Genomic DNA, 27,579 nt, shown 5'->3' on the forward strand with positions numbered 1-27,579 from the left:
CTCAAAATTAATTTTAAGAGGACACTACGTAAAACTACTGCTCAGCTTGCATCATACCAATGTGCAATGGTGCAAACTCAATCATCTTCAACTCAACACTTCAAAGACCAAGGAGATGGTGGTGGATTTCCGCAGGTCTAAGCCCACTCTGCTACCAGTCTCCATTGATGGGGTCAATGGAGGTGGTAAGCACCTACAAGTATCTGGGTCTCCACCTGGACAATAAACTGGACTGGTCAACCAACACTGACGCACTCTACAAGAAAGGGCAGAGCAGGCTGTACTTCCTGAGGAGGCTGCGGTCCTTCAATGTGTGCAGCAAGCTCCTCCTCCTGTTCTACCAGTCCGTTGTTGCCAGCGTCCTCTTCTATGCAGTGGTATGTTGGGGAGGAAGCACAAAGAAGAAGGATGCGGGTGACTTGACAGGCTGGTAAGGAAAGCTGGCTCTGTAGTGGGAGCTGAACTGGAGTGCATCACTTCAATATCTGACAAAAGGACCAAAGGACAAAAACTGATCAACATCTTGGACAATGAGTGCCATCCACTCATTGACTTCGCTCACTGCCTTGCACAACAGACAGACTGAGGAAGTCATTTGTCCCCAGGGCCATTGAACTGTTCAATGCTTCACTTAAGGGAAGAGGAGAAATAGACTTATCCGCATAGTTTGTCTGCCTCTTCACCCCCTCCATGTTTTGAACTGTCTGTCCACTAGCCAATTTTTTACCACTGTCTTCTGCCTCACTGTTTGTGTGCTATATGCACATATGCATAACCCCTCCCTCCATGCCACAGCCAAACTGTGGCCACACTTATACCTTTTCTTAATATAGTTATATATATAGATATATAGACTTTATTCTTGCACTGTTGCACTGTTTGACTTACTCATTTGCACCATCACCATGACACTCATTCACACAGAGCACCTTACCTTACCTAATCACAGGCTCAGTCCCTGCCTCAGTCATTGCAAGCGCCTCTTGATTGATTAATCACCCACTATGTGGATACTGTTTTTTAGAATTGATTTAGATGAAGTGTTATTTAGTATAATTTGTATTTTAGTATATTCTTTATCTTCTATTGTCCTTATTGCTTAGTTGTGTTTTTTTTTATATTATATACTTTTAATTACTTTTTCTGCTTTTAGTGAATGTGTGTGTTGTCTGCTACTGAGACCTTGAATTTCCGCTGGGGATCAATAAAGTATCTATCTATCTATCTATCTATCTATCTATCTATCAACTGTTATACTAACACAACAAAAAACTGAGGATATATATACATGCAGTGGGTTATACATATTCTCTTTTGGTACTTACTACTAATTACTAGAGATCAAGGCTTACTAGGTCATTATAAAGATTTTATCAAGAATAAAGGCCTAATTCGTCATGAACAAGAAATTTGTGAATACACGCCAAACAAATGATTAATGTTGCTTAACACATGCCTTACATGTCACTAATACAGGCATTAATTAGGTATGTATTAGTGGCTATATATATAATATATTATGCACATGTATACACACACAAACACATAATCAAAACACAGACTAAGAGACATAAATGGCTGCACAACAAAAGAATGGTGTGGAACAGTGAATTCTTTCAAAATCAACAGGACTGATTTCCCTCCTAATATCTGATACTTTTTTCTCAGCCTAAAATGTCAACCACCCATTTATGGGTAACCTATGGTGATGCCCATGTCCTATGTCTGTAAATGTTTTCACACAGGCAGTGTGTGTGTGTTGGGTAATGCTCATCCTCTCAAGAGTCAGAGGATGCCTGCTTTAGGATTACATTTTCTGTCTCACACTGCATTAAAATGGTGTATTTATCAGTCCGAATTTTAAAAATGTCCCTGGCAAAATTCTCGGATCCCCGAAGGATTCCAAGTCTGCCATAAGTTCTTATAATGATCTCAATCTCAGCATGTAAGGACTAAAATCACACAGATGCTTGTTATGTGATATTATGCAAGTCTAACCAATAACATTTAAATTTTAGCCATATTTATGTGTTGAGATGGTTTATCTATACACTATACTTATAGATTACAAGATAGGAATACTGTTTGCGGACATCCACATCAAACTTGAACACTGAAGCATGTAGCTGTACACTTTCTTCTTACTTAGGAGCATGCAAGAATATGCCCCATGGTTCCTTCGTGGTTCTCTCTCAGGATTTCCTCATTATCTTAACAAAAAAAGTGGACAACACCAGAAGTTTTCCTCTTTTTATTGATGCAGTCAAATGATAAACACATTTCCCATGTAAGAAAGAAAAATCAAAATCGAACATCTTTGATTATAACCATTTCCCATCTCCCAAAGTTTGTCTGCTGTTTGACAGAGTGTAAATGAAAGTAAAATAAAGCTAATACGGCTCCCACACTGGTTGCTGGAGACGCATCCCATTCACTTTACATGGGCTCACGTGATCCGTTGCCGAACTGAATTGTGGGTCCGTCGCGTCGCGTTTCTCCCGCCGCTCGCGTTGAGGAGTTCAGCTGTTGCTGCACCGACAGACGGCACCGGCCAATCAAGCCAATCTACGGACGGCACCAACCAATCACATTACGGTTTTACTTCAAGTCATTTGCATAGCTACCGTCGGGAACACCCACTGGCATGCATTGACGGAACGCAGCTGTGTGTGGGAGCCGATAGTCAGGGGGCCTATGTGGTTTCTGTGGGATTAAAATGTTAATTTTTGGAGAGTGGTTGGACTGTCTTTAGAGGTCATTGAACATGGAGAAAAATGATGTCTCCATTTTTTTTTTACCTGTTTTAACCCTATTTTGGTGAAATTGTATATTTCACTATAATTAACACCATACATTTCGCCTAAATCACTGGCTATGTTGAATAAAGTTCACAAAACTTATTTTCTTATTTTCAACTGTATGATTGTATGTCAGTATTATGATTGTATGTCAAACAATTAGAGATAAGATCAATAACCAATCAGTTTCACCCAATACACATACTCCATTGCTGAAAGATAGCAAAATCACAGAATCACAGATGAGACTTCAAACAATTTTAATTCATTTACATATACACAACATATTAGATCTCACCTCCACAATTTCCTCATCATAATCTACAACTAGTCTACTAAACCCTATTTGTATTCACCTTCTTAAGACTGGTCTCCCCTTCCTGGATAATGTTTTGCTCTAGATTATAAATAATTCTATCAGGGCATGTACCGCAGTCATTTAAGACATCTGTTATTAAGCTCTTCCCCCATCCTAGCATCTTTACACTGGCTACCTGTTAAAAGTCATTGACTTCAAAATATTACTTAGAGTTCTTGGTTGGTTGCCTGCATTGAAAGAGGACACCTCATGAAGACACTCTTTTGTCTGCTTCTAACAGAAGAAGCACTTCTATGCTGCCAGCAGCTGCTACTGAACAAGTGCAAAGTCCCTCTAGATGGACTTGATGCAGTTGCAGGTGTTGCTGCAGGTTCAGAAGATGGTCTACCACGTCTTTTCTGAAGACACTGAGTCCTGCCTGCTTCACATGATTTCTAGTAGGGAATCTTGCATGCTGCAGATGCTCACTGTTACAGGTGGATTTGTAGCAGTTCCTGTGCCAAACTGCTTTGTTCTGTTGTAAAATAACTGCACTGTAACAATGTAATCGTTGGCTGATCCGTGATCCCCATCTCCATACTCTCTCATGGACAAAAACAAGAAATTTGGCATATGTCTCTAATGATGGGTCATTCACCAGTCCACACATATCTGCCACTGGATACATAGCCCAAAATCTGTTTCTTTTAGAATATGTGTGCCATCACCTGACTAACAGAAAGACTCAGAATATAACCTAACTAGACTGTGCCACCATGAACTATGAAAATGTGCTTGCTCAAATGTAGAAGGCTAGAAGGTCACTAATATCACCAACCATGAAGAACAGAGCACTATGTGCTTCAGGTTATTCGATATTCTAAATTCTATCACTGCCTATCATCAGCCAACTGTCACTGGTAGTCAGGGATGGATTACTGCACGGGCCTACCGGGCCTAAGCCCAGGGGCCCAAGGAGTCAGGGGGCCCAAGCCATTGCATGGAATCATTGCCTCAATAACAACACATCATATCAACACATAGGCTATGAATCTGATTGAATTAAAGTATTGGCCATCCCCAAAATGCACCAGAATACAGGAAATCACATCAAATAAATAAAAAAAAAATGTCCCCCGCAACAATTAGTGGGGGGCCCTTAATACATCTGGGCCCAGGGGCCTGAAAGTTCATAATCCATCCAGGCTGGTAGTGTCTCTCTTTCTCTTTCTCTCTCTTACACACACACACACACACCTGTCTGTTTGTCTATCTGATCCTTTACCCTTTCTTTTCTACACACTTACATAGGCTACGGAAGGCTTTTTTAGACTTCAGCTGGTACTATGTAAAAGTCTGTTAACCTTGATTTAACAGAGATCTCTGCACTTTGTGCTCTGAATGGGTGTAGACAAGAACTGACAAAGCAGGCTATGACTACACTCAAGCACATTAATAGGCATGAATTGATAGTATTGATATTGAAGTATTATTTTTTAAGCGGACAATTTTGAGAATTTTAGGCACAATTTCTTGTTAAAGAGATCAATCATCAGCCTAAAAATGATTTATAATGTTATATTGTTTATGTGGCCCACTTTTGCACACTACCTTGTAGAATATCTTTGCTTTTTGGCACCAAACCCTATGCTATAATACCAGCAATGTGAGGTTTATGGACAAAACACCAAATCTGACCTTTTCTGAATTTGACCTTTGATGTGGGTCCTTCAAAACCTTCAAAAAAAATGGAGACATGTTTTTTTTAACTCTTAAGAACCTCTAGAACAAAGATATACTACTCTCCAAAAATTAACATGCGAATCCCACAAGCCCCCAAATAGGCCCCCCTACTATAATGGCTCTGAAATAAAAACAATGGTCAATGTCATAAATATCACTGGTTCCCAAAATAGTTTTAAAGGGTCTAGAGAGAAACCTGATTAGTTTAGTAAAAATAAGTTAAATGATTTCATACTCCTCTCCCTCTGTAGGAGTATACAAAAAAGATATATTGGCTAACATTGCCATTTCCATGGACATCAATTTCTATTTACATTGACTTAGAGGGCCAACAGACCCATGTAAGACTTAATTTAAGCTTACTCAGGGTTAAGTGCCTTGCTCAAAGTTCAACCGTGGAAGCTGGGAATTGAACCCTTAACTTTTCAAATAACTGCAAGCTAGCCCAGCTCATTAGCCACTATCCTACCACTGCCCCACTTGTTGATACTAACTACAGGGTAGCCCTGCTTACTTTGGTCTATTTGTAAATTCAATCTGGCACAATGAAAATGGACAAATCTGTACTTTAAAAACTGGAGATGGTCCTCACTGCAGAACACAAGATCCAGGAAGCAGAGCTGGATCTAGATCTAACTGTTTCCACTTTATGTACTCTGCTCCACCACATGGACTAGCATATTGGAATTTGCAAGATGAAAGAGAAGACTGTGGTCGAAGTGCTTTTCTACTGTTTTGGTCATGCAAAATGACCAACATGAATGGAGGATCAACTTGCTTTTGAAGACCAAATCAGTCACAAACAAAACAGTAATTAAACCTCATATTCATCCCATATTAAAGCAAATATTATGGACCCTCTTATTTCTGGGGTAATGCAGTTTCATAAGTCAAGACATAAATAATGAATTTGTGTGATAACAACAGTGCAATACAACTTGCAGACATTGTGCTGCATATTATACTTAAAACAATATCTGCAGGTGCATGCACCCGTCCAATATTATGTACAAGCAATTTTAACACTTTCATATAAACACCTCATTCTCATTCAGAAGGGGTACATTGCACAAGTAAGACAACATAAATCAAATTATCAAAATAATCCTGTCCATTGAAATCTTCTACTTTGACACTACCTAGTTACAATTGAACTCCTGACTGGAAACATTTTAAATTAGCTTAAAATGTGAATGTCCTACTTATTGATCCAACAGCTGTTCAGAATTGTACCCTTAATTATGAAATATCCATTTTTAATTAGCCTTTTGTAGCCAAATTGTATGTAAAAATGAATGTGCTTAAGAATGAGTTGGATGGAAACCCAACTAACGACAAATCCCTTGAAGGCTAATTCAATTGTATTATATTGCCTAAAGCTGATCAACGTTCAACTGCAGTATTTTATAAGCATCACATTGTTGTTGTACCACCATCTGGTCCAATGACCATTATCAACTATGAAAAAAATCAATATTCAATATACTAAACAGGAGTTGAAGCCAGGGTTCATACGTTTTTCTTCTTGAAGTGGTTCCTCCTCAAACAGCATTCCGTGAAGAACATCACATGACAGTGGGATGACCAGCTGCAGGGGATCCAGAGTGACCATTGTAAAAGAATAATGCAGACACTCTCATCAGTTAACAGGAAACAATGATGGCATTTTATTACATTTCAAACATGGGACTTATTAGGGGTGTGCATACAAATAATTTCAAATATTTGAATAACCGAGTGTTATTCGCGCTGCTAACACTGATCCTTTGAGAGTGCATTATCAAGAACATAAGGTGGATAGCGCCTGGTCTTTGTGGTAGGGTGCAACGATGAGTTTCTAGCAATGCAATGGAAAGTCTTTACTTCATTAGACTGAATTCAGTGGTCTCCCTTTTATTTTCTTCTAATTTCTCTGCATTGTGTAGACCAGTGGTTCCCAAACTTTTAACAGGCATGTACCCCCTGAGACATTATGATCTTCCGGAGTACCCCCAACACCACCAATTGTTAACAAGTTTTTTTTAATTGTTTTTATTAATATTTATTTTTATCCATTTTGTCGAGAATAGTGAATAGGATCATAGACATATACAAATCTCATCAATAGTCAACATATGATAGGCCTACAAATGTGCTGAATATAATGATTTTAAATAGATCTGCACGTAATCTCACACACAATCGTCTTGTTGAATGCAGTGATCTTATCTGCTAGGTGCTTGTCTTTGCCTTGTAACTGGAGATTTAACTCATTGAGCTTTCCAAATATATCGCTAAGATAGGCCAGCTTCGTCAAGAAATGTTCATTAGTGAACGTGCTTGCAGATTCAAACATGCGCTCTTCCTCCAAAAAGAAGGAGAAAAAGCCTCGGGAAAGCCACCTTGCCTCGCTGTGAAACAGTACAGCCTTTTGGTCAGCTCCCATCTCCTCTCAAAGTGCGGAGAATAGACACGCTTTTAAGGGCCGGGTCTTGATGAAATTCACCAATCTCACAACCTCGTTCAAAATCTCATTCAGGTCGGGACTATAAGCTGCCTTGACACGAGCGCTTCCCTATGAATAACACAGTGCGTCCATTGCGCATCGGGTGCTACCTGGGCCTAGGCTACAGATAAAAAAATAAATTAAAAAAACTCCTGTTTTTCACGTCAGTCACCTGGCATGTCTCCTCGCGACCCACAGTTTGAGAAACGCTGGTGTAGACTATCAAATACATTAACACAGCAAAATGGGAAATGTCTCAGATCCATTGTTTATTGTGTCTGCAAAATTCTAACTTAATTGACAGTGAGGAGCTAGCAGAACTTCAATAATAGCAAGACTTCTATGCTATGTTATGCCATGTCATGCTATGGAAGCACATTCTGTGCATTTTAGAATATCCAAATAGAGATAGTCATATTCGAATAGTATATCTTGAACGGCTAACCGATTATCTTAACGTCAATACACATACAGTAAGCCTAAAACTAAAGGGATCAGTGGGATTAATTGCCTAAAGAATACAGGCTTAGCATCCACGTTTTACTTTAGCCTTCTACTTGACATGAAGCATATTCAATTTAGCCTACGCACGTTTTTCTTTGTTTCCACGAAATGTGTCTTAGATTCCAAAATGAATCTTTAGTCACTGGAACAAGGTCACCACATGGTTGTTCTTGCTCTACTTTGTTAGTATCTAGTTGTTTTGTAGGAATAGTACGCTTGTATGACTTGTATGATCAGTTTCCTTTCTAAAATATTTAGTGAACTCCATCCTCATCAACGAACTTACTATGGCCAATATCTTTGAAATTTAACGGTCTCTGTTTTATTAGGAAGACATGAATTCTGGGTGGATTTGGGCATGCCTCAGACTCGTGGTGTGAGCGGTATCTGAGCGAAATTGGAGCGGAACAGAGCAGCATCTCCGGCCTCTAAATTAAAAAGCGCTCCGCAATCCAACAAAATTCCATCCGCTCCGCTCCTCGCTCGTTCGCGCTCCGCTCACTAGCTCTGATAGCTGCAAGCAGCCATGAGGGGCCCAAGCACACTGGAGTTGCATGGCAACATCAAACACATGGTTGTGTAACCAAGGAAAGCTTGAAAGCGTTGCTGATATATGAGCCTACTTCCTGTGATTATAGCGCCCCCTAGTGGTCAAAAGATACCAAATGTATTACAGTGGGCAGTGCTTCGACTTGGCTAGCTTCCCTCGCGGTCCGCACTCGGGATCACGCGGTATCACGCGACTTTAATTTGTATTTTTCCAGTGATGCTGCAACAACGCTGCAACAACCCAAACAACTGGCAGATGTCTCAAGTGAGCAGGGTGTCTCGTAAAAAGAAATGGAGCCTGGAAAACCCTACCCAGACTTCACTACAGACTTTAGCAGACTAGTTTAGAAATAATTTAATAGCCAGAAATATGCCTGCCCTGCCCTAATAAAGAAATATTTGGTTAACTGCGAGTGAATCCCGTTTGCAGCCGTAGAAGAAACACAGGACAAATTAAACATTCTGGTTTTCTCCGAGTGCAATGATGATGGACAGACATCATTTGGACAAAATATAGAGCATATTAACCTCCGTTGCTCAGCCAAATGCCTTCCTGTTACGTCCTGTTATCACAGAGTTACAGGCGATAAACGATTTTTGATGGTCACAAGTTTACTTCATTAGCGTTTATTTTTTTGATTATTAAAGAGTGTTTTTCATTTAAAGGCTTGACTTCGTGCTTATTAAGTAGAGCATTTAGTGCTCTCCCCGATCCCAGACGTTCACATTGCATGTTTGTTTGTAATGGATGCAACCGCGAGATACGCTTGTCATAGGCGCCAATACCGTGGTCCGTCGCTCGAGCACCCACGGAAAACATCGAGCACCCACGTGTGCCAGCTTACAGTCCCGGCTAAATTTCCATTAATTTAAAATCAAACAGTTACAAATTAAAGTCAATCCCCTACTCCATATACTAACCACCAATGAGAGCATCTCTCGTATGAAAATTCCTGACACTTCCCACCTGAAGAATTAACGCAAGGCTTTGTCGGGTCTTCAGCCCCGAATGTTTAAAATGTATATAGCCCTGAATATCATTTTAAAAGTAGTCTGACAAAGCTTATTGTTTTGTGACACAGCTAAACACTGGTACCTCATAGAACGTCTATAACATAGCCTAGGTGGTCGCAACTCACAAAAGTAAAGCAGATAGAAAGAACTCTGCTTTATGATTGTTGGCTTCTGATGGTATCTTGCTAATTCACTGAACTGCATTAGGTGACACAAATGGTACTGCCTTTATCTTATAACTCCTTGTCTGAGCGACTACCAGGCCTATGCTTTTGAAAAGTCAGATGTTCGCTGACAAAGACATTCGACAATTAAGAATGTTTATTGACTTGAAAAATACGCTAATTTTTGCAAACTCCCTTCATTCAACCCTTGAAGACATTGCGGTCTGGTGCGCTATGTAGATCGTTTCTCGTACCATTTAATTTCTCAGAATTTAGGTCTACTAGGCCTACAATAACGTCATCACCAAATACATCTTTTATTTTTAATTGATCAACCACAAAGAGTAGCATAGGCCTACTGTGCACAGTGCACTGACGACTGTAGCAGCCCAAGGTAACCAGTTGTTGTAGATGAAGGGCAACCACTTGTTTCAGATAGCCTGGACAACATGTTACCTGTGTTGCCTACGTTATTAATTGATGGTAGCCTACAATAGTTAATTGTATCGCGTAACATATTACTTGGCTCAAAGAGTAGGGAATCAGGCTGGAGAGAGTCACGCGTGTGTTGCTTTTGCGAGATCGAATCCAGTTTAATGCTAGTTTTCAAAACATATATTTTTTTACATGTCTTTTGTCCGAGTGGCTGTAATGTAGCCGAGCGCTCATGGCGTATGAAAAGCCACTTCAAACCGCCTACAACAACTTGTTTGTGAATGTCTGACAACTGCTGCAGCGCATGCACGCGCAAGGAAACCAGTAGGTGGAGAAACCAGAAGGCACACAACACCGGAACGATTTTAAGGCTATTTCGCATAGGCTACTCAATGGTGCTATTTCACACGCGTTATAGCGACCCCCACTCACCGGGGTTAGGTGGAAGGTGTTAATAGACGATTGGCGGCGTAGCCTTCAGTGGACTAGGGCTGTCAAAATTGCTCAAAAATTACGTTCGAATATCCCCTCTAAAATGTATTCGAATATATTGGAATATCTAGGCTATATTATTTGCGCATTATGTCAGTGACGCGCATCATGTTATCTGTTTTAAATTTTTTGTATGGTTATTGCTTGACAGGGGGGATCCCAAGCAGCTTTCAGCCATAAGGCTACTTTGAGAACATTTCCTAATTCACCCAATACTGATATTCAAAACGTTGAAACTATTTCGGCATAGCCTATTAGCAGTTTAATTAAATGTAATGTTAGTTGTAAACAAACGGGCTACTTGGTGAGGCTTGGCCTCACAGATGCGCTCGTGCCTTAAATGGCAATAAAAATCTTCACGATATAGGCCTATTAACTGACCGCCCGATTCACGTTGGCTGGGGGGCAGGGGGGGCCATCAGACATTTGTTCCCAAGGGTCTATGAATTGTTAATCCGGTCCTGCCCCCAACGAACGCAACTTTCCACCTTTAAGACAGCTTAAAAGAAGTTGAGAGGACTGCTAACTCACCTACTTACTGTAGGCTGCGCAAACCACAGGCCTTTTTGTTGGGCAATCCTGCATTCGAGGCAGGCCTTCTGTTGAAGAATTTTATATAAATCCTGCGCTAACAGTAATCCTCCTACCCCCCGCTACCACAGCTGTGGATAGTGTGGCATGCTTACGCTTTATGTCTCCTTCTTGCAAACTAGGCCTATAGCCCAACCATTTACGTCTTCAAAAAATAACGACTTGCCAGATATGCCTTCATATCTTTGGGCTTCATTCAACATTTTGTTCTTCCACTGGAAATTACTCTTCTACATTTGCTGCCTGCTGCATACTTTCTGTTTGTATTGTTTAGAAAACGTTTGACGTCTTGAGTTAACGCATTAAACATTGTTTGCTGGTAACCAGCCACAAATAGCCTACAGATTCTTGCGTGCGTACATTCTCTATTCTCTCCAAAATGTGCCCGTTCTATAGGCTGGCCAAGTGCGTAATTCTGCGGCATAAAGCAGATGTATTTGTTTATTGTACAGAAAAATAAAAATAACCTGTCAAGCAGTCAATTGACTACATTGCAGTCAATAAGTAGGGCAAATTAATATACGAAACCAAAACGTGGGTCATAGTTGTCTAAGCCTCTGCTGTGAGGCCAAACCCATGAACAAAGACGCATTGATATCTGCAATAGAGTTTTTTTTGGCTAAACAAACTCACAGCCGAACGTTGCAATAAATACATAGACCATCTGGACAACGTCCTCAACAGAGTCATAGCACTGAAGGGAGAGACAACTGGCATGTGATCTCCCCACGGGCCAATGGATGTACAAGTTTTCTCCTGTGCCTACGATATTTAATCCAGTGTTTTTTTCAAGTTTTATTCGTTTTAACGAATTTTTATGATAGTATGAAGTACTTTTTGTATAGGCTACTATCTTAATTGCTTTATACTCAATACTTGACCAATGGCTATTGCATCTGTCTATTGAAAGTGAGAATGTGGCAAGTGATCTACTGTATAGGCTTCATAAAATAAAATAAACAGATTGCTAATGGCCTACAAGCCAACAGGATGCATCGTTCAACTAACCAACATGTAAGTTACGACTGTTTCCCAAAACTGTCGTACTTACATAGTACTTTGTAAGTTTGGACCATTATTTCCAAACTTCAGTAGTCTGAACTAAGGTGGTTAATGACGTTTAGTAGCACGTGAACGGGCACCTGCACATAATTCTGTGCCGCATTGCGTTAAGGCTGGCAGATGACAGCCGCCGTTGTGCAGCAGTTATCAGTCCCCTGTCCAAGAGTTCGAATATGGGTTAAGATTTTGACAACAATATTTGGTAACGCTTTAGAATAACATGTGCTTATTAGGTATTAACAGTGCATAATAAGCAGTTAACAATTCATTACTAACAGTTAGTTAACTGTTGTTATCCTTTAATAACATTAACTAACTGTTAGCATGCAGCTTGTAAGTGTTAATAAGCAGCCTTTTAAGTTACTTACAAGCATATTTGTTAACAGTTGTAAGTGTTAACAAGCAGCTTGTTAATGCTTGTTAATGGTGTATAAGACAAAGAGGTGGATAACTAATACGCTTATAAGACCTTTCTTACCTATTTGTAGTAAATTTTGCAGCCCCCCAATCTAAAGCGAGGACCATGTAGCCTATAGTTCCACAAGCCCAACCTTCTATCTCTCCATCTAACTTGGTTTAGCTGTGAGAAATGCACCTTCAAAATAGATGCAGTGAGCAGGAATCGAACCCCGGTCTCCCACGTGAAAGACTGCATCGCTACTTGTTAAGCTATACTACTGTTCATAATTCACTGATGAAAATGGTCATTTTGATTCTATATTTCGATGTTCTATATCATACTAGCTATGCTTTTTACAAATATGTTTCTGATGGAAAAGTGGTGTTTAATTTCCATAATCTTTGTTCAGTGAACGCATAAAACAGTTTGTCAGCAGTCTAAAGATATGCCAGCTTTGTATATAGTTTGGTTACCTAGCAACCGAGGCGATAAGTGGGTGCGTTCAAAGCTCTGGTTCAAAGTTGCAAACATAGGCGAACGTTCGTGATCGATTTGAAACATGTTTCAGTTTGCTTTGAACAGAGGCGAACATTCGTGGTCTGTTTCTGCATTAATTAAACACCACTTTTCCATCAGAAACATATTTGTAAAAAGCATAGCTAGTGTGATATAGCACATCGGAATATAGAATTAACATAAACAACTTCATCAGCAGTATAAGGAAAGTAGTGTAGCTCAATAGGTAGTGATGCACTCTCTGATGCAGGAGACCGGGGTTTGATTCCTGCTCACTGCAACAATTTTGAAGGTGCATTTCTCACAGCTAAACCAAGCTAGATAGAGAGATAGAAGGTTGGGCTTGTGGCACTATAGGCTACATGGTCCTCGCTTTAGATTGGGGGGCTGCAAAATGTACTACAAATAGGTAAGAAAGGTCTTATAAGCGTATTAGTTATCCACCTCTTTGTCTTATACACCATTAACAAGCATTAACAAGCTGCTTGTTAACACTTACAACTGTTAACAAATATGCTTGTAAGTAACTTAAAAGGCTGCTTATTAACACTTACAAGCTGCATGTTAACAGTTAGTTAATGTTATTAAAGGATAACAACAGTTAACTAACTGTTAGTAATGAATTGTTAACTGCTTATTATGCACTGTTAATACCTAATAAGCACATGTTATTCTAAAGCGTTACCCAATATTCACATCGTTGGTTACCTAAGTTTATCTTTTGTGCAGATCATATTATCAAAATCAGAATCAGCCTTCTTGGCCTGGTTTGCGTAAACTAACGAACCCCCCCCCCCCCCCCTCCATGAAAATCAAAGGCTACAAATTCTCAACTGACTCGTCAAATTATCTGCAGGTGTGTGACTTTTACTTACGTGCACATGGCAGCAAATTGACTTTTAATTTATGTATTTTCTGCCTTGGGCATACATCCATAAAATATGGATGTATGGTGGTTAGAAGTGTAAATATCAATTAGAAACATAAATATATTTATAATTATTAATTTGCAAACAAATAACTGGCGTCAGTGACGTCTTTGACATGAAGATCCCCGTAACTATTCTTCTACTAGCATTCTACCACAGATCGAGAGGTGTAGTTGTAACTACACAACTTTACGATAGTGGTTGCGAATGTTCGTTGCTACTATGGTTTTGGGAAACACTAACGTAGTGTAACGATGCATTGGACTATGGAAGTTCCAAATATGAATGTAATTCTGCGGCATAAAGCAGATGTATTTGTTTATTGTACAGAAAAATAAAAATGACATGTCAAGCAGTCAATTGACTACATTGCAGTCAAGAAGTAGGGCAAATTAATTTACGAAACCAAAACATGGGTCATAGTTGTCTAAGCCTCTATTGCGTAGCATGTTAAAAACGTCGCCAGATAGTATTAAATCGGCAACAACATTGTTTTCTGCAGAAGCCTACCCAAGGCTACAGATTAATTCTGAGCAGTTATTTCTCTACTGGCTCAATTATCACAGCACTGTTTTGATTTGCGTAGTTGCGTTACCCCCAACACTGACAATAATGTAGACAGCAAATTTCGATTTCGATTTTCGTTACCACCGTGTAGTCAAGCCTTAAGCCATACCCAAGTAGCCTAAATCGAGGTAATGTTTAATTATGCATGATTTATTTTGTTATTGAATTCGTAGGCTGGGATTACTCTCGGCAACAATTATGTTTAATGGTAGCCTCCTGCTTTTTCAGAAGGGGCGGCAGGCAGAGCGATGTACAGTGGCAGAGCGACGCACAGTGGCTGAAAGTGGTACTAAAGCTTCACGCAGCTTCACGCCTCGTAATGCGCGACTTGAAGTGGTCATTTGAAAGCGATGCCCACTATATGCGTCCTCAGGATAGGGTCCAAATATAAGATATAAATTCAGTTCCTGTTTTGCGTCTTGGCCGATTTCGAATTCCTGTGATGGGCGAATGCTTTTATATGGCTTCAAAAAGCAAGATATTTGTGATGCTTGGGCTGAGTCAAATTTGGCGAGGACTGGAATTTGTGACCAGTGAAAATATTTTTGTTTTTCCGAGAAAATCCGTAATGGCAAAACACCTTTTTGCTAGTTGCAGCGACCCCTAGGTCAAAGGGCACCAAATTATATGTGTGCCCTCACAATGGGGTCCCGAATCCATATACCAAGTTTGGTTTCTATACATGTGTAATCTGTGATTATAGCCCCCCCCCCAGTGGTCAAAAGACACCAAATGTATTGTGCGTCCTCGGAATGGGGTCCTGAGTCCATGTACCAAGTTTGATTTCTATACATGAAAGCGTTGCTGATATATGAGCCTACTTCCTGTGATTATAGCGCACCCTAGTGGTCAAAAGATACCAAATGTATTGTGCGTCCTCAGGAGAGGGTCCCGAGTCCATGTACCAAGGTTGGACATCATACATCAAAGCCTTGCTGAGATATTAATTCACTTCCTGTTTGGCGGCTTCGTGACTGATTTCGATTGGCTGTGATGGGTGAACACTTTCGAAAATCAAAAATCCTTTCTGTAACTTTCGTGAGGCATGGTCTGAAAATCATGTACGTCAAGTTTCATGAAGATCGGACAAAATTTGTGACGTGAAACTTTCCTGAAAGGTCCTAATGTTTAAAAAATCATGAAAAAATGTATTGTGTGCATGCACTGAGTGTGTTTGTGCAAAGACAGAGAGTTGGCTTATTTCATGTGATAAGCATAATTGTAAAATGGTAATCTTATTCAGCTCTCTGTCTAAGAATTCAGCTATATAGTAGTAAGCAATTTGTAGAAAGTGCATCATATCAATAAATGGTGGTTTGCTACAGTGGGTACTAGTTAAAAATGGACACTTCATTCACGAAAAACGTGACTCACGCAGCTGCGTGAAATGTAAGTACATTGGGGGCAGCATAAGTCCACTGTGGCGTTCCGCGGTCAAACCGGACGGAGCGTTCGACAGCAAGGGCTGTGATTGGCCGAGTTTTCAGTGTGTTGTTTGTCAGTGTGTTTTTAGCAGCCCCTGCAACATGCTAGTCCACTGTAGCCTATAAGTTTTGTACATAATGTCAGACATAGTATTAGATTCAGTGGCAGGATTTCTTGATTGTACAGTGCCTGTCTCTCAGTAATGTTTTAAAATGAGAGCTTCGTCAGCTGGCAGTAGTCTACTTTGTCGGCAGTCATGAGAAGTTCGCTTGCTAACAGAACATAATGCTGCCCAGAAACCTTGTGAATAGTTCTGAATTTTTTTACTACACTAACGAGGTTGAAATATAGCCTTTGCCTACAGCATCTCCTTAACAGTAATGTTAACAAAATGACAGCATTCATATGACAAAGGAAAATGAATTCGGTCACTCAAGGCTGTAGAGCAACCAGTGTACAGTCCTACCCAATAAGCCTACTCAAAGCAGCTAGCGTTGTCTGACGTTCAAGTGGGTTAATGCACATATTTCAAGAGCAGGTCTGCAACTTTCAGGCAGTCCTGAGTTCGAATCCAGGCAGGAGTAATGATGCAATGTTTTTCTTTAGAAATCTTTTTATTGAATCGAAGTTGTAGCCTACTACAGACAGTCGATGAGGTGTTCTGAAGTAGCCTAGGCTTAGGCTGGGTGTAGGCTACTTTGAAACTTCTGCGGGGTAACGGGAGCATTTGTTTTTAAAACATAACTTGCATCTTTCCATTCCAACCATTATTAGGCCTAGGCCTATTTTTATCATTTTTTTTTTTTGCAAGGTGTTGCTCCTGGCAAGACTTGTTTATAAGACGTTTGGTGATTAATAGCTGTTTTTGGGACACGTTAAACTTTCTTTATAATGAGCGCATACGGGGAGTAGAACGACTTGTTGCCATTTTGGGACATTAGGCCTAAGCTACGTTAAGCTTTTTCATGTTAAGAATTTTATGCCCTTAATTTATTTATATATTTAGGCTACTTGCGCAAACCCTGGATACTTTTATTGCCACACAACAATATTGGTGGTATTTGTTGTTACATTAGCTTCAGAAAGCACCGCTTCAGAAAGCTGCACTGCTTGTGAAAGAAGGGGGTGGGGTAGGGGAGCTTGCAGCCAAGTGTCGGAAAAATGCATGCGAGCACAAACCGAGAGAACAGTGAAGGAGTGGCCAATCCTGGAGCTCCGTACTCCGCTGTGTCATAGGCTATTTGCTACGATATTTAGGCTACCTCTGTTACAACAAGTCTGCATTCAACTTTTAACTTAGGCTATAGCCTACAGCAGTCTAATTTCGCATGTCAATTGAAAGACCTGTTATTTCCATTTTTGGATTAGACTAGCCAGTCATGCTGTGTGGCAGGGCACACCCATGGCACACGCAATGAAAATAAATTAACGCAACGCAACACAACACAGACCCGGCTTCTCTCGCGTCAGTCACTTAAATGAACGGAACACAGAACCCGATTCTCGCATCAGTCACTGACAGTAGGCTAGAATAGACCTATATGCATCGGGAAAAACACTTTGAGGATAAGCGCAGCGCAGCAGCAGTTTGTGATGTTGTTTATTAGTGTAACCTCATGTATGAAAACTAGTATTTGTCAGGCAATACTACTTTGAAAAGTAGTATTGCCGTGGCAATACTGGTGACGGCGGCCATGAGACAGTAGAATGTAGAATGTTCATTATTTCAATAAACACGTTTTCTCTGAAGCACTTTCCCGACTTCGTCTTTCTATACATATTATGGAGATGGGGTATTAAACTAGATTTAACTAAACAAATGTAACTAAGTAAACTGATTGTTTACTCTACAGTAGGCTATGTTCTCCCTCTCAGGCTGTACAGTAGGCCTATTGAAAGTAGGCTAATGAGCTTAATAGACACATTAACGCTTCCAGCCTAATGACTTTCACACATGATTTGAATGATTTACAGTAGATACATTAGCGCTCCACGTGTAGAGACTGCAGAATACAATGTGTGAATGGTGTTCAATGATTTGCCAATATAATAGTCTTCTGCTGGGTTGCATGTAGCCTACATGTTTTCAGCCTTTATTGGTTAAATTACCATTTTTATTCTGAAAATATTTCTAAAACTTAAAAAACTCAGTGTCTAAAACTCAGTGTCGTTCAGACTCAACCCTCTTGTTGCTTGCTTGGTGCTTTGATATCTTTTTCGTTGTCGTTTGAACGTCTGCAAGCAGGTGTGCTGTTGTTTGGGTTAAACAAAATGAAAAGGCATTTTTTTCAGAATCTTCGCTGCGCCAGTTCCATTGATTATAGCAGAAAATAGGGTACGTCTTTGACTTAACGTGTCCGTCTCTCTGGTGTCCAGTCTCCAAGTGTCTCATGCGCTATCGTTACACTATCAAATCTATAAGTAACCGTGACAAATAGGGTATAAGATATATAAACTCACGCTATTGTATTATCATATATGTTTGGTAATGGCTCAACTGTCTCTGATTGTTCTACGGACTTGGACTGACTTGGAAACTGCGTCATGGAAGCAGTAAGTCAAGTTGCATCAAAAATAGTAGTGGCAGAACTCCCAAGTGCCACCTTGAGGTTGTTTGTGTCAACTGCAGTTTGTGCCATTTCTGCCGAGAATATGGTGCGCGATTCATGCGTGATTCGTGCGCGATTCATGCAGGAAACAGTCCAAACTTAACTGATACCCATACCATTGGTTTGGCAGTCCTGGGTAACATTACAGTCTTTTTTGCCATGATGTAATTGTGATTCCGTATTTGAGTAACACCTGAAGAAAATAAGCCAGATCACAGCATTCTGTTAAGCAGCATATTTGTATATTTGTAAAGTAGGTCTATTGAAAAATGATTGGGCTGAACTACCTAGCTCCACTTTAGTCTCCTACCACCTACTATTGTTATACATTCAGACAGAAAAAAACAATGAAAAAAGTAGGACTACAGTTGTTTACCGGTAGTGAACACCAGAAACCAATATTGGTTTAAATGTGAAAGGTACCCAGCCCTAAGCTGGACACATAATTTTGTTCATCACACCTACATTTGCTTATATGGGTACAGGTACATTTGCTATATAAACAATGTGTGCGCCAGTCGGAAAATTATATCTCCATTGGTCACAAAGTCGCAAAAACACTTAAAACATAAGAACAGTAAGAAAGGGATACAAGCAGAGGTTCTCAAATAATCAACAAGAGGCTTACTTTTTAGTTGCACATAGCATGAGCTACAGTAGAGCTGTCCATTTTTTATTCTGACCTCAGTCCCAGCTTCTGATCCACCAAGTTCAGACTGGCAATTGTTGCACTATGATGAAAGAGGGGAGTGTGAAAGTCAGTGGGGCATCAGTGGTGAATGGCAATACATCTCTGAGAAATATGTATGTGAAAATGTGTTCAAAGCAGTCTGACCTCTCACCTTGAAACAAGTCAAATGATAACACAGCACCAGTGACTCTATGATCATGGCTGCTCCTTTGCCAAGGGGTTTGTGACAGGATGAACAGATTTTCTTGCCACTGACTGACCTGTGTCACAAATATTAAGAAATAAGAAGAGTGTTGATGAGGGAAAAAACATTAAGCTTAAGTCCATGGCTGATGACCAGTATTTACCTATTAATATCTGGTAAGGTGCAGACACTACCCTTGAAAAAAATTACTCTTACAGACAGTTGAATCATGTCTGAAACTTTTGTAGCATGAACTCATGTATAACAATTAAAAGACACTTCTTAACATACAAGTCGGTTGTTCTCGTAATGTGTACATAAGTAACAAATCCGGTTGAAGTTTGAAATTATTGTAAATCTCATAATCTTAACCCTGCCATTATGTCTGACAAAATAAATGTAAATAGCCCAGTTTGTGATAGCCCACAATTATTCCTGCAGGTGTTGTTTGATAAATGATTTAGATCTTAGAAATATGCGCTAGTATCTCCCTGCAATGCTGAAACTGAGCCATTTGGAGCACAATTTTAGAAATGGCAGAGGTTTGTTAGTGGAAAGTGATAATCTGACCTTCCTCTTACTTTTCGCTTTTAGTTCAATTTAATTTAATTAAGTTAAGTTACTGTGTTTGTCCTGAAGGAGATTTGTCCTCCGCATTTAACCCATCCGGGGGTACTGTACACAATCACACACACACACACACACACACACACACAGGGGTGTAGTGGTAAAAAAAGAGGTGGGTAAACTATGAATTCTGTGATCAGGCGGACCACGACCCAGTCACCGGTAAGGCGGACCACGGTATATCAGTGTGTATCCTGACCACATTGCTATAGGCTACCATTTAATGGTACCAAGGGTATCGCTGGGTGTTTCCTCATAAGCCACACAATCGCTATTCAATTCCTACATTAATCTAAGTTCATTGTTAACTCGAGAAGGAATAAATATGATTGAAGTCTAAAGTTTATTAAATCACAATAAAGAGAAAACAAAAATGTCAGGATGTAGTCAGTATGTCAGAATGGCCAAATCGCCAAGAATAACAAAAAAAAAAGTAATTATATAATTCAATAATATATAACAATTTATTTAGCACGCATTAGGTTTGTAGGAGTCTAGTATGAATGCTATATAGTATAGCCTACCTAAACCTTTAAGTTAATTGACCTAATACTGTACTGGTCTCTGTGCCAGTAGCATTTTGAAAAGGTTAAAGGGGATGGGGGAATCCTCTGTCACAGTTGTTTCTCTAAGATAGATAGATAGATAGATAGATAGATAGATACTTTATTAATCCCCAGGGGAAATTCAAGGTCTCAGCAGCATACATACAACACAAACACATTCTTTAACAGCAGAAAGAGTAATTAAAGTATATAATATAAAAACACAACTAAGCAGTAAGGACAGTAGAAGATAAAGAATATGCTAAATATACTAAAATACAATTTATACTAACACTTAATACAATATATACAAATATACTAAAATACAAATTATACTTACACTTAATCTAAATCAATTCTAAAAACAGTATCCACATAGTGGTGATTAATAAATCAGAGGCGCTTGCAATGACTGAGGCAGGGACTGAGCCTGTGATTCTCTGTGCATAGTAAGGTATGGTAAGGTGCTCTAAGGTGCTCTGTGTGAATGAGTGTGAATGAGTGTCATGGTGGTAGTGCAATGGTGATGGTGGTCATGGTGATAGTGCAAATGAGTAAGTCAACAGTGCAACAATGCAGAAATAAAGTAAAGTAAAGTCTATATATCTATATATTTAAATATTTAAGAAAATGTGGCCACAGTTCGACTGGGAGGGGGGGGGGTTGTGCATATGTGCTAATGTGCTAATATAGCACGCAAACAGTGAGGCATAAAGACAGTGGTACAAGTGGCTAGTGGACAGACAGTACCAAACATGGAGGGGGTGAAGAGGCAGACAGACTATGCAGAGAAGGACTTTAATATCTGGGATGTGAAGCCATGTAGCAACTTCAACAATAAGTTGTGATGACTTTGAACCCAAGATTGTATATTTCATTGGTGAGCTAACTTTATTTCAGGCTATATCGCAAGCATGGTTTCCCGTGGTTGGTTAATATTATTATAGCCTAACATTAACTAGCTGACTAAGGGAGCTTGTCACTAGCTTTCAGTGGCTTAAAGAATGTGTGACATAACAACCAGTTATCTATCTGACTTTACATCCTGAATTTTACTTGTAACATATGCTAATGGGAATAGGTAGAGGTGACTTTCAACTTCGTGTCTGAAGTAACCTAATAATGTCAACGCTGTGCCTTGTTGACTTGTTGAATCTACCGCGCACCTAATTACGGTGAGACACTACAGGTGAATAGGGTAAAACATGTTTTTATAGCTATCATCATGAAACTTTCTCAGTTGATTACTTATGTTAAGATGAGAAAAAAATGCTTCACGCTTCAATAAAATCAATCCTTTTCTTCATATGGGCACGATGAAGGCCGGAATGGTATAATAGGTCAACACTGCCTCTTGACCAGGTTCCTTAAAGGTTTTCGCCAACTCAGACCCCCAAGTATACGTGTTTTCCCTTGGAAAAATAATTTTGAGCCTGGCTTTATCACACGATCTGATTTTGTTTGTTAGCAAATGAGCACATATTATCATGTTTAAACTAATTAATGAGATAGTTTAAACATTAAAATAGTAAAAACATGCAATACATTTTTTCTCATCTTAACATAAGTAATCAACTGAGCAAGTTTCATGGTGATAGCTATAAAAAATGTTTTTTACCCTATTCACCAGTAGTGTCTCCCCTTAATGATCTTATTATGCTACTTATGCAAATTGCCCAAAGTGCAACTTTTAGCAACCAAGTTGAATTCCATCCTTGTAGATGACATTTTTGCAATAAAACTTTAGGGTACTCAACATTTCTGGATTTACTATTGGCCCTATGGGGGATGTAACTAGACTATTTGCAACATTGGATGAATGGTTGCTGATAATGGGCAATGTAGATATTGCATTAAAGATCAGCCATTTCTTTCTACAACAGTCGAGAACTCTTTTGCAATTATGTAGACACATAATGTAATGTGTGTCTGAAAACTGCTGACCTGATTAAAAAACAATGCAAATGATCTCTGGTATTCGGTCTATAATGGAGTGGAATGGAAATGTCTAAGTGTCTCCAAACTTTTGACTGGTAGTGTAGCTGACCATGTCATGATGGGCAGTACTGACATGGTGAATTTAAGGATCATGTTTCACAATTACTACCATTCTACAGTAGTGTTATTGCAGAGTCATTGAGAATTGAAGCTGTACTGTAAACATGTAAATCTGGCTCTGATACTGTCTGGTGTCTCACCTACCTTTGACCTCATTGCATGTCACTGCTGCAATGCCAACACAAATAAAAACCTGATATATTTTTTCTTAATTAAAGGGACACCAGGCAAACTTGATGCTTTTTCTCTATGAAACTCCCCCTCGCTTGGTCTGAAGCTCTTTTCCTTTTCTTTGCATCTTCCATCAAGGGTTTTCGCTGCTTCTTCGCTGGCTCTGCCATTATACACGTTTGCAACAATCGCTAGCGTTTCGTTAGCCTGCCTCTGTGCTGTATGCAGGATGTAAACTGATCCTGCTTCGGTCGGCGGGTACGATACACTGAACTTGCAAGCGGGATATTCTTCCTACAGGCAGTAGGGGCGGGCAAGAGAGTCTTCATTCGCCCTGTAATGAGTCATTTAACCATATACTGACTTACGAAGATGAGTAATTAACACAAAAACGTTGCCTGGTGTCCCTTTAAAAACTCCAAGTTGCATCGGCCCATTTACTAAGCATTCCAAATGTAACTTATGATCGGGGTGCAAGTGAGCAGGGGCAAAAAACCAAAACCCCAATACAATAATACATTTAAAAATACAGATCAGAACAAACTAACCTCCTATTTTGGTCCACAGCTTCCTTGCTGGCACTGCTGGCTTGTTGCTGCATCCAGCTGTCCTGCAAGGTGCCCGATGAAAATTCATTTGTTGGATCGTTATTCCAAGAGTTTCTGCCACTGTTCACCACTGGAATTTAAAAGAGTGAAAGTGAGAAGAAATTACCAAAAATGACATGGAAACTTATTACCATGCCACATTACAGAAACATCCACTAAAATCCTACATCATTATCTTAAATATGGAGATTTTAGTTGTGCTCTGATTTCAGCCAATAACAATTAGATAGAAAAATGATATTATAGAAAAGAACACAAATTGTAATTTAAAAAGAAAAATCAAATGGGATTATGAATTGCAGGTTTATTTTGTATGTGCCCCTCAAAGTCATTAAATTGGATTGCTGAACTGGATGGTAACTGCACCAGCTAAAGTACAGGTTCACACTTCACTCATGAAACAACCAACCTTGAAACAAAGGTAATAAGGCTGTTGTCAAATAAGCTTACATCATGTGGTTCGATGTCCCATGCTTCTAAATACTTCCTGCTACAAACAAGACTTGGACAGTTTGAAATTAAAATCTCTTTTAGTGTTTTTTTCTTTTCTTCATGTAACAATTTTGATGTTTTCATTGTTAGTAATTTTTTATTTATTATTTTTGATTTCTCCTCCATCTATCTACCCATGTCCTTGATTGCCTAGCCTTTCTGCCCCCCCCCCCATCCCCATCCTCAACACACACACAAAAAACACACACACTTACATCATCACTGTCATCACCTCACATACATACAGCACACTGCTTGCTACAGCAAGCCCCCTCTACATACTTGCTGCACACTGCCCCCCACCCCCCCCTACATACACAGCACATTGTCTTCAGGATCTTCTCCAACACACATCCTCTACATACTTACAACACACTGCCCCCACCTACCCACACACACACTACACACACAGTCACTGATCCACTCCCCTTCCGCCCACACACACATCTTCACTGTCATCATTAACATACATCATACATACAGTACTCTGCTTGCAATAGTCCCTTCACCATACTTGCAGTACACTGCCCCCCCCTCTCCCCTATATACACAGCACATTGTCTCATGAGGAAGCTTCTCCAACACACATATTGCACACTGCCCTCTTCCCACATACACAGCACACTATCCCATCTCCCTTGTCATCCCCCCAACACACACACCAAGACCCCTGGCAGTTGGGTTAGCCCCTTGAGCCGTGGATCTGCCCAAAGTTTCTTGCTTAGTAAGGGGTTTTTCCCTTGCCCCTGTTGCTCTTGGGTGCTCCTTGTTGGTGCCTTGTTTTGATGAAATCCAATATGGCTGCTGTTTCTTTGTGTCTTTCATGGGCGGACTGGCCATATCTGGCATACCGGGCATTTTTCCGGTGGGCCGACGCACCTTTTGGGCCGATAGAATAGGCTATAATTTAATAATTTTGGCCAACGATCGGCCCAAAGGAAGGACAATCAGCGGCCCATTGGTTACATTTCCATATTGACACTCGACTGATCCAATAACAGCTCACGTCAGGCCCCACGCCTCGCATTTTGGCCCAGAGCCAGGATTTTGTGAGCCATCAGAAGTTAATCGAAGTTGCACGAAATTATGGCGGGTGCCGGTAGTGACAATAGTGCAAAAGTAACACCAATGCAGAAGCTTCAAAAATACAATATTGCAAGTAGGCTAGCATATGTCAGCAACATGTTGAAGTTCGTTGAGTTTGAACAAGGATGTACTGTAAGCAAGCATAGCTACAGAGGGACAGTGAGCAGGTGGTGGAGCCTAGTTGAGGCTACATGATAAGAACTCAGTGGTTGAGCAGGTAGACTGTGTGTGACATGCCATGCTGATGATTATGATGACTTATTAATTGCGATAATGTAATGACGTGGTTATGATAACGTAAGGCCGTGCTGTGATTATAATAACAAATAGTGCAAATTAAATGTTCTAAATGAATGATTTGCAACCCCGGACAGCAAAAGAGTGTCAAATCGATGTTAATTGTTGGTCAGATTGATCAGTTTCCGTCAGACGCCCGAAATTCAACATCGATGGCATGAGTGGTGGTTGGTCTCTCAAAGTAGAGCGTCGAAAGGGTTCTATCTTGGAAGGGTTAATTATCATGGTAAAGATGGGCTAAAAGACTGTAGACTGACGGAAATGTAGGCTACAAAACATCAAGTCATATTCATGCACAAGCCAACTAATATACAGTAACCTATACGATAGGCTACTGGAAGACATTAAAGATAATTAGTTAATGTAGCTATAATGTTCCAAAATGTACCAGTATAAGCCTGGTGTAGTATAGCCTACAGGAATAAAATATTTCCAGCAACAGCCCTGTTTATTTTGTGTTGTTTCAGTTGTCCTACAGTGATTAACGTCTACGACAATCTACTGTAGGTAATTTAGCTCTTTACACAAAGGCTTCAGTAACTGACAACAGCGGCGCTCAGGGAGCAGTGAGGGGTTAGGTGCCTTGACTTCAGCCATGGATGTGGGCATGGGAGAGCAGTGCTCAACCACTTCCCCCGCCCACATTTTTCCAACTGGGTTGGGGATCGAACCGGCAACCCTTTGGTTACAAGCCCGAAGCCTTAACCAGTAGGCCACGGCTGCCCCTCATTCCTTGTGCTATTTACACAGGCAGAATGACTACACCACATTAGGTTCATCAGGTTCTTCCACATTCACCTTTCATGAATGTGGAAGACAGAACGACAACAACTTGTCAAAATAAAAGTCCAAAAATCGCAAAGCAGCATTGCCGTTTTCATGAATATCTTATGAAATCTACATCGAATGTCACTTTACTATACAAGTTGTGAAGTATTTGTAATCACTGAGTTTAACACTGGGAGGTAAACTAGCCTACATTCAGCTGACTCGTATTTGTGTAACCTGGAATGGTTGGACATTCCCAGTGGCAAAAGATGAGAAATCATCTGCAAAGGTTAAAACAAATACATTTTTATGAAACAAAAATGATTTGCTTGACCCTGTTCTGTCTTTTTGGCACTGGATTAGCCCATTGACTCAGATGTGACGTGATCAGGTAAGAGGTTTGGAACAAAAACGGCAATGCTGCTTTGCGATTGTTGGACTTTTATTTTGACAAGTTGTCATCGTTCTGTCTTCCACATTCATGAAAGGTTTGGTATGAATGTGAAGTCATGTCTCATGAAACAGTCATGAATGCTTTATGTGCAGTTTATGACAGCTGCTATGAATGTGTTATGAACTCACCCGTCAAGTAAAGTGTTACCGAAATTCTTATACTCACTTCAGATTAATGAGAAATGTAATAACAAATAAATCACAACTCAAAAAATGGAAACTCAGAGAAGCGGTAAATATGTAGAGAACAATTATTTGATTGGAAGGGCTGCACCGAATCCAAGGTTCGGTTTTGAATTCGGCCGAAGGCTTTTGATGGGGTTCATATTCTACCAAACCTAGCCAAATCCTATGCAGTGTTTCTGCCGCTGCTACAGTATGTGATCAGTAATAAGAGAAAAAAATCCATGAGAGTTACTTTAACTCTCTTTCTTCCCCCTTACTGTACCTCACTTGTGAGGTATATCATCACCAGTCATCAACCATCCGTGTGTTGGCCCTCCTCTCACCCATCTCACCTGAAGTCCCATCCTCGACTGCCCTATTACTGCCCCCTATCTGGACTCCTGGCCCGTACAGCCTAGCGACCCACCACCAGCCTATGACAACTCTGCCCGGATTACTGGCCCATCCGCCAACCCACCACATGCCCCTCGAAAACTCCCTTCCCCTGGACAATCCCAACGCTGGACTATTGAACTTTCTGTCACTAAATCAGGAATAACGAATTACCATAACGGATACGTAATCATCCCACCTCTTGTAACTTTCAGCTCAAGTGCTTAACACCATGTCTTATTCTCTACACCCGACTATCATATGCATTTGTCATGTATACAGACCTTACTGTCATGTACTGACCCTAGGCAGATTGGTCAGGCCCTTGAGTCGTGGATCTGCTCGAGGTTTCTTCCTATATATATCTCCAATTCTAGGGAGTTTTTCCTCGCCCCTGTTACCCATGGGCCTCTCTCTTGCTTTCCTTTTCTTCCTTTCTTTCCTTCTTTCTCTGATTGCC

The 27,579-nt window shown here is 40.2% G+C and overlaps 1 protein-coding gene across 3 annotated transcripts in view; it reads right to left on the bottom strand.

The window, feature by feature from the left end:
- Positions 1-2,236: 2,236 nt before the first annotated feature.
- Positions 2,237-27,579, bottom strand: part of LOC143100765 (uncharacterized) — a 94,787-nt gene continuing 69,444 nt past the window's right edge. For 2 of the 3 annotated variants that reach the window (XM_076264224.1, XM_076264223.1), the window contains 4 exons: positions 23,406-23,535; positions 19,424-19,532; positions 19,210-19,312; positions 2,579-6,427 (listed from right to left, as the gene is read on the bottom strand). In XM_076264224.1, coding sequence (XP_076120339.1) covers positions 6,405-6,427; positions 19,210-19,312; positions 19,424-19,532; positions 23,406-23,535 — 365 coding nt within the window. In that variant the 3' untranslated portion in view covers positions 2,579-6,404. The other variant, XR_012981935.1, reaches the window with a different exon arrangement.

This window comes from Alosa pseudoharengus, unplaced genomic scaffold (assembly GCF_046254945.1).
Source record: "Alosa pseudoharengus isolate Yale_2024_CS ecotype anadromous, Long Island Sound unplaced genomic scaffold, YU_APseudo_1.1 YU_APseudo_1.1_scf_3, whole genome shotgun sequence".
In the NCBI taxonomy this organism is placed as follows: Eukaryota; Metazoa; Chordata; class Actinopteri; order Clupeiformes; family Clupeidae; genus Alosa; species Alosa pseudoharengus.